Consider the following 17,162-nt stretch of genomic DNA (forward strand, 5'->3'; position numbering starts at 1 on the left):
TGTGACACCGAAGACTGCTGAAAATTCTGTTTTGCATCACATAAATAAAATCCATTTAAAATTCATTAAAATAGTTATTGTATCATCAAAACATGAAATATCTTACATATCCCAAAATTTGAATGGTATAACTGTTACATTCATAAGTAATAATGTAGCATAACTAGTTTTTTCTAATGTTACTTTCATCAAATATACATTCCCCAACAATGACTTCAACGCAACATGTTGTCTCTAAACAAAGTCTTCTAATTAAACAAGAACAAACTGCAATATTTATTTTAATATATCTTTATTACTAACTGGTGCAATTTGAAGATTAAACATAAAAAATCAAGTTCGTCATAACATTTGCATATTATCTCATCAAATTAAACTTTTAAAACTGGCCTTGACCAGAATGTAAATAAAGATTATTATTCAAAAACTGGAATGAATATAAGAGCTTAGAAGGCCACTAGTGTGAAATCATTTAGTCTGAAACCAAAAATAATAGAACTGAAACATCATTTGTTGGGTCTTTAAAAGGAAAATACACAACCAAATAGTTCCTAGGAAAATGAACAGATGCTTTACTGATACCAACAAAAGCAAAACGATTATAGATGGCCTAAAAAGCAAAATGATGGCAGGTTTGATTCATGATGAAGAGAACGTAATGACCGGCAGAGAGGGACAGGTGCTCTAAAAGGCCAAGGCACAAACAATAAACAGCAGTGTATCTGTGTACATCAGCAATCTGAGATCAGAATAGACAGCAGTCAATAGTCTGAGAGAAAATCAGATAGCAGTTGATACTTTTAGACAGCAGGTGAATAATAATAATGGGCAGCTGTTTGCTCTCAGATAATTGACACTTTTAGTCCAAAATAAAATGTTTAAAGATAATAATGGGCCGTTTTATTGAACTGATTGCGACTAATTTTTAGTTTAACTGGTTTAGTTGAGGATGATAATGGACAACAGTGTTTGGACATCTGTGCTTACTTACTAGTTTGAAATAAAAGGTTGATTGTAGTGTTTATTCTGGGATAATGACGACAGTATTTAGTTTGAGATCATGGATATTTGAGTTTAACATTTAGTCTGAGATGATGATGAGCAGCAGTGTTTAGTCACATGATCGCAGGATTATAAAAGGATAGTTCACCCAAAATTAACATTTTGTCTTTCTTGTCTCTCATGTCTTTTGCCAAGTTGTATTACTTTCTTTCTTTGGCAAAACACAAAAGAAGATAGTTGGAAAAATGTCTTATTATTTTGGACCCCATTGACTTTATGTATGGACAAAACAGATCTTCTTTTAGACAAAATATCGTCTTTTGTGCCTACGGAAGAATAAAATGTCATTTTTATTGGGTGACTTATCATTTTAAGCATCAAACATCATACTAAACCTCATATGACTGCCTTGAGCTCATCATAACCCCAGGTTTATAGCAACAGAGGAATACAGTGAAGGAAAGAATTGACAAGACAAAGAAAGAGAAGAAGACATGGCTAAATTCATAGTCAAAATCATCAATAGATTAATGTAAAAAAAAAAATAAGAGTAACTGTTAATTTCCATATTATGGCTTTTGTTCTTTTTTACAGGCATAGAGATATTAGTACTAATATTAGTACTATTTACCTCAAACCCTAAATGCAAATTGCAAAATTAGATTTGCGCAATTTATGGAGATTTACTGAGCATCAAGTCCCTTGAGTCAGAATTACTCATCCAGGTGACTGAGATGAATAAAACGATGTTAAACAACAAAGATGGACTTTATGAAGACTGACCAGAAGAACACAACTAGCTGTTCAACTTATTCACACTGGACTTGACAAATGACTTGAACCTCAGATTAATGAACTTTGAATTGATTTGAATCTTGATATTAAATATTATCTTGACGCTTGATAGCCAGTGATATTAAATTTCAACATTTTGAACTGTAAAATACAGTGGTGGCCAAAATTAAGCTAAAAAATTGTTTTATGTCAGTTATTTCTATCTTTTGCTGGCAAAATTAATGTTTAGAAATGTAAACTGATATTTCCAACTGACACACTACAGCAAAAAAAAAAAAAAAAACATTTTTTAGCTGCTGAAAATACTAGTGTTCTAATAATTTTGGTCACCACTGTAAATAAAAGAAATAAAGGGTATGTCATTTTCATTCAATTTAACTTGTACTTAAAACAATTTTTTTAAATCACAAAAAAAGAACATTAATGAAAAAAATCACAAAAAACTTCTTAAAATTTAAAATGAAAAATATACAAATAAAACACTAAATTTAAAATATTAAAAACTATATTAGTATCTATGGTAAACCATACTAAAATAATTTGGGTAAGAACTAACATTACTAACAAAATAAACTTTAGAACAAGAGTAAATTCGCTGTTCGGATCTGTTCAATGTGAAACCTTTTGGAAGACCTAAGTATTTGTTTCGGAGTAAAACATTCAGTAAGTGTTACTATGACTTATTCTAATTTGATAGATAAACTGGTTAATGTTGAAAAATAATTCTGCTGTCTAAGGCTAAATTTTGATAATTTCCCAGTCAACTGAGCAACTACAAGCCCTCCCTTACCTTGGAATGGTCTGTGTGACTGATGTAGGGTTACTATAAAGAAGCTGTAACTATCATGGGAACGTTAGTCCCACGGTACAGTTGAGCCGGCAGTTTTACTTGTCGCTCACAGACGGGATGTGCTCATTGGTTGGATTAAGGCCAGACACTTGAGGAATTCCTAACTGAGGCTCTGCTTTTGGTCCTTAAACGGCTAGTGGCGACGTGCATTCGGCAAAAAAATGAGATGTCCCAGAGTGCAGTTCATGCTGACCAGAGTAAAAAGGTTTGTACAATCGGCAAAAGGAACTAAAAACGAGCTCAAGATGTGCAGAGAAAGAAGCTTCCTCAAACCGAAGTGTTCGAAACGAAAGCAAGTGCAAACCGGAGGAGACGTTGATACATTTAGCTGCTCCGTGGATGAGTCATGCAGTCCATGCATATGAAAAGATGTGTAAATAGAAAAATAAATGTTTACAAAAATGGCATAGCATCTGTTGTGTTCTCCTCCTTTAAAGTTCCCAGTCAAATATAACCACACAGTCTCGATCTGCCAAGTGCAGTGTCTACCACTAGAGATAAAACGCATGCATTCCATGCAGTGCTCTTTGCTTTGCAGGGGTAAAGCGTGACGTGGATACATATTTAGATATGACGAGTATTATGTCTGTGTCTTTATGTGTCGTTTTGTGCTGTACAAAGTCTGTAGTCTTTATAAAGAGTGGGTGTGTGCGAGTGCGTCTTTAGGGCGGTGTTCCCCACGCTCCGTCGGAGTGGAACCCATCTCCGGTGGACGAGAGTGGAACAGGTCCGCTGGGGGTAAAGGGATCAGTGTCCGTATCCGTCTCGCCCTCGGCTAAATATCGGCGGTCGCGGCCCCAGCTCGACCCCGCCGTTAACCCTGAGGCCTTGCCCGTGACCTCCTCTTTCTCGGCAGAGATGCTGAACCCGCTGGGCGAGCGCTCCAGCTCCTCATGAGTGACCGACAACAGCGACAGGGGCGTTCCCACTCTGCGACCTCCCGATTGGCTGACGGTGGAGGACGGGGAGTGGCTTGGCAGTGGGCTGATGGGCAGGACGGTCGGTCTCGGCGGGTTCGCGTCAGAACGCGTGTAAGACGGTGTATTGTGCGGCGGCGGGCCGTAGCTGCAGTACACACGGTCGCCTGCGACGCTGACAGTCAATGTGGGGTCGCAGCGCTCTATGGTCATGTGGCCAGGGCCCGTGAGGTCATGTTGCATATGCATATCCACCAGAAAATCCAGTTTCTTCTCCATGTCTTCCACCTGTGAGTGAAGTGACGAGAAAGTTAAGACAAATGACTTTAGTTAGGCCACGCAACCAGGTATCAGCGCATCAGTACCTGTCTTTCAACCCGCACAAATCTACCCATCATGCTTTGGTCTTCAGGATCTGGCAGGCTTGCTTTGGCAAGATATGACTCCTGTCTGAGAGAGAAAAACAGAGAGAGAATGTAAATCTGAGAAAAAGAGGATGAGAATGTTTGTGTCTACCTAATCAATTAAAGAGAAAATTCTGTCTAATTAATTACTCACCCTCCAAACCCGTAAGACCTTTGTTCATCTTCGGAACACAAATTAAGATATTTTGATGGAATCTGTGAGCTTTCTGACACTGCAGACTGCAATGGTACTACCATGTTTAAGGCCCAGAAAGGAAGTAAAGACATCAATTTAAAAAGTCCATGTGACATCTGTGGTTCAACCTTAATGTTACGAAGCTAGGAGAACACTTTGAGCACTAAGAAAAAAAAAACGAAAAAAAAAAAAACGACTTTATTCAACAATTTCTTCTTAGTCAGTCTTCTATTTACCCGGAATGTGCTGCGCCTTGTTTGCAAGCAGAGGAAGGTACTCTCGTGAATGTGTGGCGGAGACTGACATGGAAGAGAAAAAATTGTTGGATAAAGTCGTTAATTTTTGCTTTCTTTGTGTACAAAAAGTATTCTCATAGCTTCATAATATTACAGTTGAACCACTGATGTCACATAGATTATTTTAACAATGTCCTTACTACCTTTCTGGGCCTTGAACATGTCCGTTGTATTGCTGTCTATGCAGGGTCAGAAAACTCTCAGATTTAATAAAAAATATTTTGTGTTCTGAAGATGAATGAAGGTCTTACAAGTTTGAAACAACATTTTTGGTGAACTATCCCTTTAATATACAGTAGTCAACTTTGAAGTGGATCAAAATCTTTAATCAAAGTTGTCCATTACCAGTTCTTGTCTTAGGACAACTTTGATTAACTTTTTTTGATCCACTTCAAATGTTGACTACTGTAGTTTTAAGCATCAAAAAAATATATAAATATTCCTTGAAGATTGGTGCATTTTACCTAGGTGACTGCTGGGTAGGGTACGGAAATGGTGCTTTTTGGGGTTTCTTGTGTTTTGGAGTGAGAGGCGCTCCTGGTGTCAGTATCAGATCCAGTCTAAAGGTGAAACAAACAGCAAATATTAGAAAATAAAAGATTACGTGTTAAGTCCGGGACACACCAAGCCAATGGTTGGGCATCAGTTATAGGAGAAGTTAATTTCCCAAACAAAAATGTTCCCCTTGTCATTCAAGATGTTCATGTTTTTCTTTCTTCAGTCGTAAAGAAATTTTTCTCCATATAGAGGACTCTTATGGTGCCCAGAGTTTGAACTTCCAAAATGCAGTTTAAATGCAGTTGTAAACAATCCCAGCCGAGGAAGAAGGGTCTTATCTTGCAAAACGATTGGTTATTGTTATTTTTTTTAATTACAATTTATATACTTCTTAACCTCAAGCGCTCATCTTGTTCAAACTTAGGGCACCACAGAAGTCCAATATATGGAGAAAAGTCCTAAAATGTTTTCCTCAAAAAACATAATTTCTTTACGACTGGAGAAGAAAGACATGAACATCTTGGAAGACAAGGGGATGTATATTATCTGTACATTTTTGGAAGTGAACTTCTCCTTTAACGCTGGGCCGTCAGTCAGCGTCTGTCGGGTTAGTTTGTTTGGTTTGTTTCACACGCCGGCTCTCGTCGGGGGAAGTTAGCCCAATTCACTAGTTCTTTGAAGTCGGTTTGGTGTGTCCTGGTTTAAAAATGTGCATATGTATGTTTTTGTGTGTGTGTGTGTGTGTGTGTGTGTGTGTGTGTGTGTGTGTGTGTGTTACCGTGTCTGTAGATATTTGATTCTGGTGAGCATGTCCAGGTGTCCTGCAGAATACTGCTCAATCACGTCCTTTACATCATACGGCCTCAGAGTCTCTTTAAAGCGCTTCTTACTCAGCAGGAATATTATGATCCTACAAAATGAGAAAATAAAATATTGCTGACCCCAAACTTTTGAACGTTAATGTACACTGGGAGTGTTTAGGACTAAAAAAAGATATAGAATAAATAAAATAGTTAAGCAAGAAAGAAAGAAAGTGCAAAAAAAATCACAAGTAGTTATAAAGGGCTATAGACACTATTTGTGTACCGCAGTGCTCTTATAACTAATTTGAGTGTTGGAATCATCTCCTCCAGCAGTATGTCTGGTGGGAAGCCCTTTTCCTCAGGAGTGGGGTCAGGCAGACCACCTGTATCTTCAATGAAACAACAAAATAAGGTTAGATTAATTGCATTGTGTACGTGCCTACTATATTTACAATTGTGGTCAAAAGTTTACACCCCCCTTTCAGAATCTGCAAAATGTTAATTATTTTAGCAAAATAAGAGGGATCATACAAAATCCATGTTATTGTTTATTTAGTACTGACGTGAATAAGATATTTGATTCTTAATACTGTGTTGTTATCTGAATGATCCACAGCTGTTTTACTTTTGTTTAGTGATAGTTGTTCATGAGTCCTTTGTTTGTCCTGAATGGTTAAACTGCTGGCTGTTCTTCAGTAAAATCCTTTAGTTCCCACACATTTTTCTTTGGTTTTTCAGCATTTTTGTGTATTTGAACCCTTTCCAACAATGACTGTATGATTTTGAGATCCATCTTTTCACACTAATGACAACTGAGGGACTCATATACAACTATTACAGAAGGTTCAAACACTTTTTATGCACTTGTTTAAAAGTTTAGTACTTTAAAAAAAAGTTCAGCTTTTAAAAATGCATCTTGAAAATGTGAATGATGTGTGTGTGTTTGTGTTTGGGAGTGTGTCGTACCCTCTGAGCTCTGTCTCAGGGCGTAGGCCTTCATTCTGAAAGCTGTTCTGAATCTCTCTCTGTTACTGAACCCTGCTGGTTTGCCTTCTTTTGATGGACTCTCCTCAACAGCCTCCGCTGGCCCGCAGTTCCCTGACACGCTTTCAGGATTGGCGGTAGGCATCATCACACGGGCCCTTACCGTCGACGGTCTCGGAGTCGACAGCCGCACACGTTCCAACAAACTCAGCTTCTGACTGATGAAGAGACAGAGAATAACAGATGAGGTGAATCTCAGAGCTCTGAACATATTTTGTTAATATTCCATATTCTTTTGTAATTCTTTTAGCGTTTCTCAAAAGACAAAACAGTCTCTTTGTCTGTTATAAGTGAAAAATGGGACGAAAAAAGATGTTGATGGTGTCGTACAGCACAGGTCAAATTAACAAAATCACAAAACAAGTATTTCCATTGACATATGGTTTAAATTGGTTTTAATAAAAATATTTCTAACAGTATATTACAAGATATGGATTCACTATGGTTCAAAAGTTTGATGTAATTTTTTTTATGAAATCTCTAATAACTAACTCTCAACTCTAATAAATGTGACCCTGGACCACAAAACCAGTCGTAAGGGTCAATTTAAAAAAAATTAGATTTATACATTTGACAGCTGAATAAATATGTTTTTCATTGATGTAAGGTTTATTAGGATAGGACAACAATATACAACTATTTGAAAATCTGGAATCTGAGAGTTCAAAGAAATCAAAATATTGAGAAAATCCCCTTTAAAGTTGTCCAAATGAAGTTCTTAGCAATGTATATTACTAATCAAAAATTAAGTTTTGATATGTTTATGGAAGAAAACTAACAAACTATCTTCGTGGAATATGATCTTTACCTAATATCCAAATGATTTTTGGCATAAAAGAAAAATCAATAATTTTAACCCATACAATGTTTTTTTTTTTTGCTACTTAAGACTGGTTTTGTGGTCCAGGGTCACAAATGTTTCTTATCCACAAAATCATCATGTTAAAATGATTTCTGAAGGATCATGTGACACTAAAAACTGAAGTAATAGCTGCTGAAAATTCAGTTTTGACATCAGAAATAAAACATTTTTATTTTATTTTTTTACATATTAAACGCATAGAAAACACATTTTAAATTGTAATAATAGTTCTCAATATTACTGTTTTTACAGCATTTTTACTCAAATAAATGCAGCCTCAATGAGAGACATCTTTAAAATATTATACTTGTATATGTGACCCTGGACCACAAAACCAGTCATATGGTTAAATTTGACAAAACTGAGATTTATACATCATATGAAAGCTCAATAAATAAGCTTTCTATTGATGTATAGTTTGTTAGGATAGGACAATATTTGGCTGAGATACATCTATTTGAAATCAGAAATCTGAGGATGCAAAAAAATCAAAAACACTGAGAAAATCACCTTTAAAGTTGTCCAAATTAGGTTCTTAACAATGCATATTACAAATCAAAAATTACATTTTGATATGTTTACAGTAGGAATTTTACAAAAAATCTTCATGGAACATGAACTTTACTTAATTTCCTAATGATTTTTGGCATAAAAGAAAAATCAATAATTTTAACCCATACAATGTTTTTTTTTTTTGCTACTTAAGACTGGTTTTGTGGTCCAGGGTCACAAATGTTTCTTATCCACAAAATCATCATGTTAAAATGATTTCTGAAGGATCATGTGACACTAAAAACTGAAGTAATAGCTGCTGAAAATTCAGTTTTGACATCAGAAATAAAACATTTTTATTTTATTTTTTTACATATTAAACGCATAGAAAACACATTTTAAATTGTAATAATAGTTCTCAATATTACTGTTTTTACAGCATTTTTACTCAAATAAATGCAGCCTCAATGAGAGACATCTTTAAAATATTATACTTGTATATGTGACCCTGGACCACAAAACCAGTCATATGGTTAAATTTGACAAAACTGAGATTTATACATCATATGAAAGCTCAATAAATAAGCTTTCTATTGATGTATAGTTTGTTAGGATAGGACAATATTTGGCTGAGATACATCTATTTGAAATCAGAAATCTGAGGATGCAAAAAAATCAAAAACACTGAGAAAATCACCTTTAAAGTTGTCCAAATTAGGTTCTTAACAATGCATATTACAAATCAAAAATTACATTTTGATATGTTTACAGTAGGAATTTTACAAAAAATCTTCATGGAACATGAACTTTACTTAATTTCCTAATGATTTTTGGCATAAAAGAAAAATCAATAATTTTGACCCATGCAATGTATTTTTGGCTATTGCTACAAATATACCCCAGCGACTTAAGACTGGTTTTGTGGTCCAGGGTCACATATGACATTGTGCCTGAACTAACTTTCAGGCTATTCAAAACTAATTTAAACTTTTAAGCCAGGCTGCAAAGCCAACATTAAAGTTCATCGTACCTTTACTTTTCTAGATAATATAAGTGAGTATGTAGGCAGTAGGTCTATGCAAAGGTGTGCAGGGCCCTCAATAAGAGCTAAAGCCCTGGGGAATCTGTTAGTCTTAATGCGGTCCTGCACACACACATATTCACACACACTCTTCCTGCAGGAGAAACTGAACCCTTCCAAAGAAACAACGCAGGGCATTCTCTTGTGAAGGGTCCCCAAGGATGGACACACACACACATACAGACTATGCGCTGCGGCGCACACAGTATCTCTTGAGTACAGTGAAAAGAAGAAGATTGAAGTGGTGAGAGGGGCTGAAACATCTTGAAATGCTCCACAATTACAGCTTATTACCAACCAGTTACTGATACAACACTTTCCCACACACACACACAAAACACAATCTGTCTGCAGTCGATTCAAACTGTCTGAGAGGGTTTTAATGATTGAAAAGTGACTCTGTCTGTGTTTGTGTTTGTGTGTGTGTGTGTGTGTGTGTGTGTGTGTGTGTGTGTGTGTGTGTTGTTGTTGTTGCAAATTCATCGGATGTACAGGAAAGCGGTGAAAACGTGAGAACAGACAGGAAGAGAATCAACGCATAGATTTCACATGAACAACTGAATGGAGCACAATATCATCAGCTACTTAACAGTGTGTATGGTCCGCTTTCTCCTTTTCGGATTTGGTTTAGTAGGTCATTGATAATGTCATGCTGCAGGTTTCCCAGCCATTTGGCTTTGTTTGTGTTTGTGTGTGTGTGTGTGTGTGTGTGTGTGTGTGTGCGTATGTATTTGTACCAGTGGGTCAGGTTTTGCTTGCATTGTGGGAAGAAAATGTCTGTATATAGATGGTAAGACCTGAAATCCCCTACATACTTAATAATGTTTTAATAAAAATTTAAAACTGCAGAAGGGTGATTATTTTTGAAAAAGTAGTGCTCTCCTTCAATAGGAAAGGAAAAGGAAAGGAAGTAACGTGAGGCCAAGTATGGTGACCCATACTAGGAATTTGTGTTCTGCATTTGACCCATCCAAGTGCACACTCACAGTAGTAAACACACACCCAGAGCAGTGGGCAGCCATTGCTGTGGCGCCCGGGGAGCAGTTGGCGGTTCGGTGCCTTGCTCAAGGGACTCACCTCAGTCGTGGTATTGAGGGTGGAGAGAGTGCTGGTAATTCACTCCCCCCACCTACAATCCCTGCCGGACCTGAGATTCGAACCCGCAACCTTTGGGTTACAAGTCCGACTCTCAACCATTAGGCCACGGCTGCCCCCTAACAACAGTCTTAACTAAGCAAAAATGCTAAACAAAACAATACTTTTTTGGGATGAAGCCCCTAAAGGGACATGGTGACAAAAAAATTAGATAAGAGGAAAAATTATATTCCAGCGCTTTCGAGTTTTATTGCAAATGTTTGTGTTCCCGGGTAAATTTGAGCAATGCTACTACCTTGTTTATACGACAGAATTTTAGTGCCACGTTAAAAAATAAAAAAGATTACGAGATTAAATTAATAATATTTCAAGAATAAAGTTGTAATTACGAGAATAAAGTTAAAATTACGATAATAAAGTTGAAATATTTTGAGAATGAAGTCGAAATTAAGAGAATGAATTTGAAATTATGAGGATAAAGTTGAAATTACAAGAATAAAGTCAATTACTTTAATTGCTATGATTTAATTCTCATAATTTCGACTTTATTTTTGAAACATTTCAACTTAATTCTCGAAACATTTCGGTTTTATTCTTGAAACATTTTGTCTTCTTTCTCAAAAATATTTCAACATTATTCTCATAATTTCGATGACTTTGTAATTTTCGACTTCCTTCTCAAAACATTTAGACTTTATTCTCGAAACATTTCGACTTTATTCTTGAAACATTTCGACTTTATTCTCAAAACATTTCGACTTCATTCTCAAAACATTTCGACTTTATAAAACATTTTGACTTCATAAAACATTTCGACTTTATTCTCATAATTTTAACTTTATTCTCATAGTTTCGATTTCTTTGTAATTTCGATTTTCTTCTCAAACCATTAAGTTTTTATTCTTGAAACATTTCGACTTCATTCTAAAAACATTTCGACTTCATAAAACATTTTGACTTTATTCTCATAATTTCAACTTTATTCTCAAAATATTTAGATTTCCTTATAATTTCTAATTTATTATCAAAACATTTCGTCTTCATTCTCAAAATATTTCAACTTTATTCTCAAAAAAATTTCAACTTTATTCTCATAGTTTCGACTTCTTTGAAATTTCGACTTTCTTCTCAAACCATTTAGTTTTTATTCTTGAAACATTTTGACTTCATAAAACATTTCAACTTTATTCTCAAAATATTTAATTTCCTCATAATTTCTAATTTATTCTCAAAACTTTTTGACTTCTCAAAACATTTAGACTTCATTCTCAAAATATTTCAACTTTATTCTCAAAAAATTGCAACTTTATTCTCAAAATTTTGACGACTTTGTAATTTCAATTTCCTTCTCAAACCATTTCATTTTTATTCTTGAAACATTTCAACTTCATTCTCAAAACATTTCGACTTCATTCTCAAAAAACATTTTGACTCCATAAAACATTTCGACTTTATTCTCACAATTTCAACTTTATTCTCAAATATTTAATTTCCTCATAATTTCAAATTTATTCTCAAAACTTTTTGACTTCTCAAAACATTTCGACTTCATTCTCAAAATATTTCAACTTTATTCTCAAAATTTCTCAAAAGCCTTAGATAGTGTTCTAAGTAGTTTAGATAGCAAGTTTATTTTGAAAAAAGAGCTACTTTGGCGTTAAACCATTTCATAACCAAGAAGGATGTTTTTGCCCTGCTACCAACAGGCTTTGGCAAAAGCCTCATATATCAACTAGCCCCGTTAGTGGCTAACACCGTGTCTACACCACGCAACAACAGCTAAAGTCTGTCTACACTGGACGCGACAAAGCGACCGTTGCAAATCATTTAAACTTTGTGTGAGCACGTCATAAATAGAACGCGGCAGCAGATTACTGTCGGAGATTTGCCGGTGTTAGGCAATGGGGCTTAGCGAGACCCCAGTCATTATGGTTATCCCGCCATTAATCGCCCTAATGGAAGACAGGTACATACAGTACAGTCAAAAGTTTGGACACACCTTCTCATTCAAATGAATGAGAAGGTGTGTCCAAACTTTTGGTCTGTACTGTATATTTTTCTGTTTATTAAAGTTTTTACTCTACATTTGTGCAGTTTTCAGTGGGTTAGTGATATTTTATATATATATATATAAATTAATAAATACATATTTTTTAAATGGGTTTTTTATACAAAAATGGCTTTTTTATGTAAAATTCACTTTATAAAAGACCCACATTTCTAACTTTAATTCATGGGGATAACATGGATAATTTCACATGGTTTAGTGTAAGATTTTTGCCCATCTTTTGGAAAATCCAGTTTTAAAAGTAAAAAAACAACAACTACAAAATAACTTTTACCAGTAGGTGGCTGCAGAGCTCCACTATTTGCTATTTGACCACCTGAAAGATATTTTTTCATAAGTTTTTTCAGTTGAATTCATATCTACAGTACAGACCAAAAGTTTGGACACACCTGAATGAGAAGGTGTGTCCAAACTTTTAGTCTGTACTGTTCGTCATCCGGTATAATTGAAACGATTGGCTATGAGCTACTCACAGGCGCATTTGATAGACATTCATAGCGTCCAATAAACGGCTCTGGGCATTCGTAAACCACGCCTCAAATACGAGAAAATGAACATGTGGTTCCCAGACCACGAATCATGACGTTGTCATGACGTGTTTTGGCGTTAGCCAGGCTAGAATGACATGAGGGTGAGTAATCAATAACAACATTTTAATTTTTGTGTGAACTATTAATTTAAGTTTGATCTGTCAGTCATTTTGAAAGAGAAAAGAATCAGTTCATAAGAGTCATTTGGACTATACTGGACTATGTGGACAATGCAATAGAAATGTGGGCTGTCTATTCATTGTTTTTATATTTAGACATTCAAGAACCGATTCACAACCTTAGTTGAAGAAAATGTCTTTAGCTCAGTGCAATACAGAAGTGAACAAAAAAGTCTTTACCAAGACAAGAAATGTTGTGTGTGGTTTGGTTTTCTCCATTTGGACGTGTTTGGTAGGTCACCGGTAGTGATAATGTCAGGCTACAAGTTTCCCAGCCAGCTAGCTGTGTGGATATGTGGATATGTGCGTAGGTGCGTATTTGTGTAGGTGTGTGTTTTGCGCTAATGTATTAACAGTATTAATGTGTAATCTGATCTCTGATCTGGACCGAGCATGGATTACAGGTCTCGGGTCAGGCGCTACAAACAAGCACAGCACTCACTCCAACTCTCCCTGCTGTTTCTATCTTTCATCTTTTAACAAATGGACTGTCAGGCCAGTGTCCAGGTCAAGGACAACTGATACTCATTATTATATACGCAGTCCATCTTTGTCAAGGCTCGTCATGCTTAGATCACTAATAACAGTTCCCATCATTTTCCTTACATTGACACGGACGTCACACATCCAGCCGTCCATTTCATTCTCCCACACACACTCATGTTCCCTCTTCCTCGCTTTGCTCTGGCACCATCATCTATCAGTGATCCATAATTCACTCTTTTCTAATGGACTTGGTAATATCACATATAGAACTACTGTCCGCGTGTCCCCGAACTGAGAAACGAGCTCTCGCAATCTCTCACACGCAGAAACGCACTGCTGGTCATTACGCCTTTGGCACAGAATTAATGGAGGTGGTGGTTATTAGGAGTTATTTAAGGAAACACATTTCACAGATTCATTAATCTCACTCTTCCCAGAGATGCTGTAAATCTTTAAAACAGTGAGCGAGAGACAGTGGAAAGAAGAAGAGGAGAGAGAGAGACTTACCTAGCCATAACCTCAAGAGGCTCCTTCCTGCAGGTGACAGAAACAACAAGCACATTTAGTTTGACAACAGCAAAACTCTCTTCATTTGCATCAAATGACCACTAGGGTGTATCTGAGTATTCAAATATATATGCATAGACACTCACCTAAAGGATTATTAGGAACACCATACTAATACAGTGTTTGACCCCCTTTCGCCTTCAGAACGGCCTTTATTCTGCGTGGCATTGATTCAACAAAGTGCTGAAAGCATTCTTTAGAAATGTTGGCCCATATTGATAGGATAGCATCTTGCAGTTGATTGAGATTTGTTGGATGCACATCCAGGGCACAAAGCTCCCGTTCCACCACATCCCAAAGATACTCTATTGGGTTGAGATCTGGTGACTGTGGGGGCCATTTTAGTACAGTGAACTCATTGTCATGTTCAAGAAACCAATTTGAAATGATTCGAGCTTTGTGACATGGTGCATTATCCTGCTGGAAGTAGCCATCAGAGGATGGGTACATGGTGGTCATAAAGGGATGGACATGGTCAGAAACAATGCTCAGGTAGTCCGTGGCATTTAAACGATGCTTAATTGGCACTAAGGGGCCTAAAGTTTGCCAAGAAAATATCCCCCACCCCATTACACCACCACCACCAGCCTGCACAGTGGTAACAAGGCATGATGGATCCATGTTCTCATTCTGTTTACGCCAAATTCTGACTCTACCATTTGAATGTCTCAACAGAAATCGAGACTCATCAGACCAGGCAACATTTTTCCAGTCTTCAACTGTCCAATTTTGGTGAGCTCGTGCAAATTGTAGCCTCTTTTTCCTATTTGTAGTGGAGATGAGTGGTACCCGGTGGGGTCTTCTGCTGTTGTAGCCCATCCGCCTCAAGGTTGTGCGTGTTGTGGCTTCACAAATGCTTTGCTGCATACCTCGGTTGTAACGAGTGGTTATTTCAGTCAAAGTTGCTCTTCTATCAGCTTGAATCAGTCGGCCCATTCTCCTCTGACCTCTAGCGTCAACAAGGCATTTTCGCCCACAGGACTGCCGCATACTGGATGTTTTTCCCTTTTCACACCATTCTTTGTAAACCCTAGAAATGGTTGTGCGTGAAAATCCCAGTAATTGAGCAGATTGTGACCAACAACCATGCCACGCTCAAAATTGCTTAAATCACCTTTCTTTCCCATTCTGACATTCAGTTTGGAGTTCAGGAGATTGTCTTGACCAGGACCACATCCCTAAATGCATTGAAGCAACTGCCATGTGATTGGTTGATTAGATAATTGCATTAATGAGAAATTGAACAGGTGTTCCTAATAATCCTTTAGGTGAGTGTATTAATATAACATTTGTAAATAATTATAAAATTAATTTAATATACCAAACTAATTAAGTGGATCAATATAAAAGTGCTAGATATAGTTTGTTTATTGGTTGCTAGTTATAACTCACAATGCCAAATGTCAGTTAGGAACCAGTATAAATAAATGCTATTTTTAAGAATTAGCAATTATTTTTATATTTTCAATTTTATTTATTTAAACTATTAAAAGTATTTTTTGATGTGCTTTTGTCATTTGTATTTTTTTATCTTGCTATTTAGGTTTAATTTAGATTTATTTCAGTTGTAGTTTTAATTTATTTCCAGTTAGTAGCTTTAGTGCTTCGACTTATTTCAGTTACATGTTGTTGCCAAAGCAACATTCCTATTTTCCATTTCATGTTTTCATGTAATATTTTTTTTTTTTTCATTTTATTTTAGATAATACAAATGTTTTGGTTAATAGTAATACAGTTGAAGTCAAAAGTTTACAAACACCTTGCAGTAATTATTTTATCAAAATAAGAGGGATCATACAAAATGCATGTTGTTTTTTTATTTAGTTCTGACCTGAATAAGATATTTCACATAAAAGACGTTTACATAAAGTCCACAAGAGAAAATAATGGTTCAATTTATAAAATGAGTTCACATACGCTTGATTCTTAATACTGTGTTGTTACCTGAATGATTGGGGGATGAAAACTTTTTGAATTTAAAGATCAGGGTAAATGAATTACTTTGTTTCCACATGTTTCCCAGAAGACATTCTTAATGCATCATTTTTCCTTCTGGAGCATCAGTGAGTGTTTGAAACTTCTGTAATAGTTGCATATGAGTCACTCAGTTGTCCTCAGTGTGAAAAGAACGCTGTCAAAATGATACATTAATTGTTGGAAAGGGTTCAAATACACAAAAATGCTGAAAAACCAAAGAATCTGTGGTACCTGAAGGATTTTTCTAAAGAACAGCAGGCAGTTTAAAGGGATGGTTCGGAGTAGATTTGACTTCGTTGTTATGCACTCTGAAGCCCATGTAAATACCCCATCCGAAGTTTTTTTTACCTTGGTCAAACATTGAGGGAGATATCAGAGTTTAAAAACAACTGTTACCCGATCCCTACTAGTCTCAAAAACTACAAATGGCGACACGTCGACGTCACTTTCCTGGTTTGGGAAAAGCACGTAAAAGTCCACCTAATACGTTGACATGCACACAGACGTAGTAGGTGGAATTTTACTTGCTTTTCCCAAACCAGGGAAGTGACGTCGACGTGTCGTCATTTGTAGTTTTTGAGACTAGTAGGGATCAGGTAAAAGTTGTTTTTAAAACACTCATGGTGGACTTACAAATTTTCCGATGCAGCGTTTTGTGAGTACATACCCTATTTACACTACTGTAGAAGTTTGGTAAGATTACGTGCACGTTTAGTGGTGCAATTTACGAGATACATCACATGTACCATGTACGGCTGTAGCAAGCCATTCGAAAAACTCTGATACCTCCCTCAATGTTTGACTAAGGTAAAAAAAAACTTTGGATGGGGTATTTACATGGGCTTCGGAGTGCATAGCAATGAAGTAAAATCTACTCCGAACCATCCCTTTAACTGTTTGGGACAAACAAGGATCATGAACAACTATGACTAAAAAAAAAAAAAAAAAAAAAAAAAAAACAGGTGGATCATTCAGGTAACAACACAGTATTACGAATTAAGGGTATGTAAACTTTTGAAC

General features: G+C 36.2%; 1 protein-coding gene across 2 annotated transcripts in view; it reads right to left on the bottom strand.

Annotated features, from left to right (window-relative positions):
• Window positions 1-275: 275 nt before the first annotated feature.
• Window positions 276-17,162, bottom strand: part of kcnq3 (potassium voltage-gated channel, KQT-like subfamily, member 3) — a 51,731-nt gene continuing 34,844 nt past the window's right edge. For both annotated transcript variants that reach the window (XM_073829641.1, XM_073829642.1), the window contains 7 exons: window positions 14,106-14,132; window positions 6,728-6,963; window positions 6,045-6,150; window positions 5,737-5,868; window positions 4,925-5,020; window positions 3,930-4,014; window positions 276-3,852 (listed from right to left, as the gene is read on the bottom strand). In XM_073829641.1, the coding sequence (XP_073685742.1) occupies window positions 3,310-3,852; window positions 3,930-4,014; window positions 4,925-5,020; window positions 5,737-5,868; window positions 6,045-6,150; window positions 6,728-6,963; window positions 14,106-14,132 (1,225 nt within the window). In that variant the 3' untranslated portion in view covers window positions 276-3,309. The remainder of the gene's footprint in view (window positions 3,853-3,929; window positions 4,015-4,924; window positions 5,021-5,736; window positions 5,869-6,044; window positions 6,151-6,727; window positions 6,964-14,105; window positions 14,133-17,162) is intronic.

This window comes from Garra rufa, chromosome 23 (assembly GCF_049309525.1).
Source record: "Garra rufa chromosome 23, GarRuf1.0, whole genome shotgun sequence".
Lineage (NCBI taxonomy): Eukaryota > Metazoa > Chordata > Actinopteri > Cypriniformes > Cyprinidae > Garra > Garra rufa.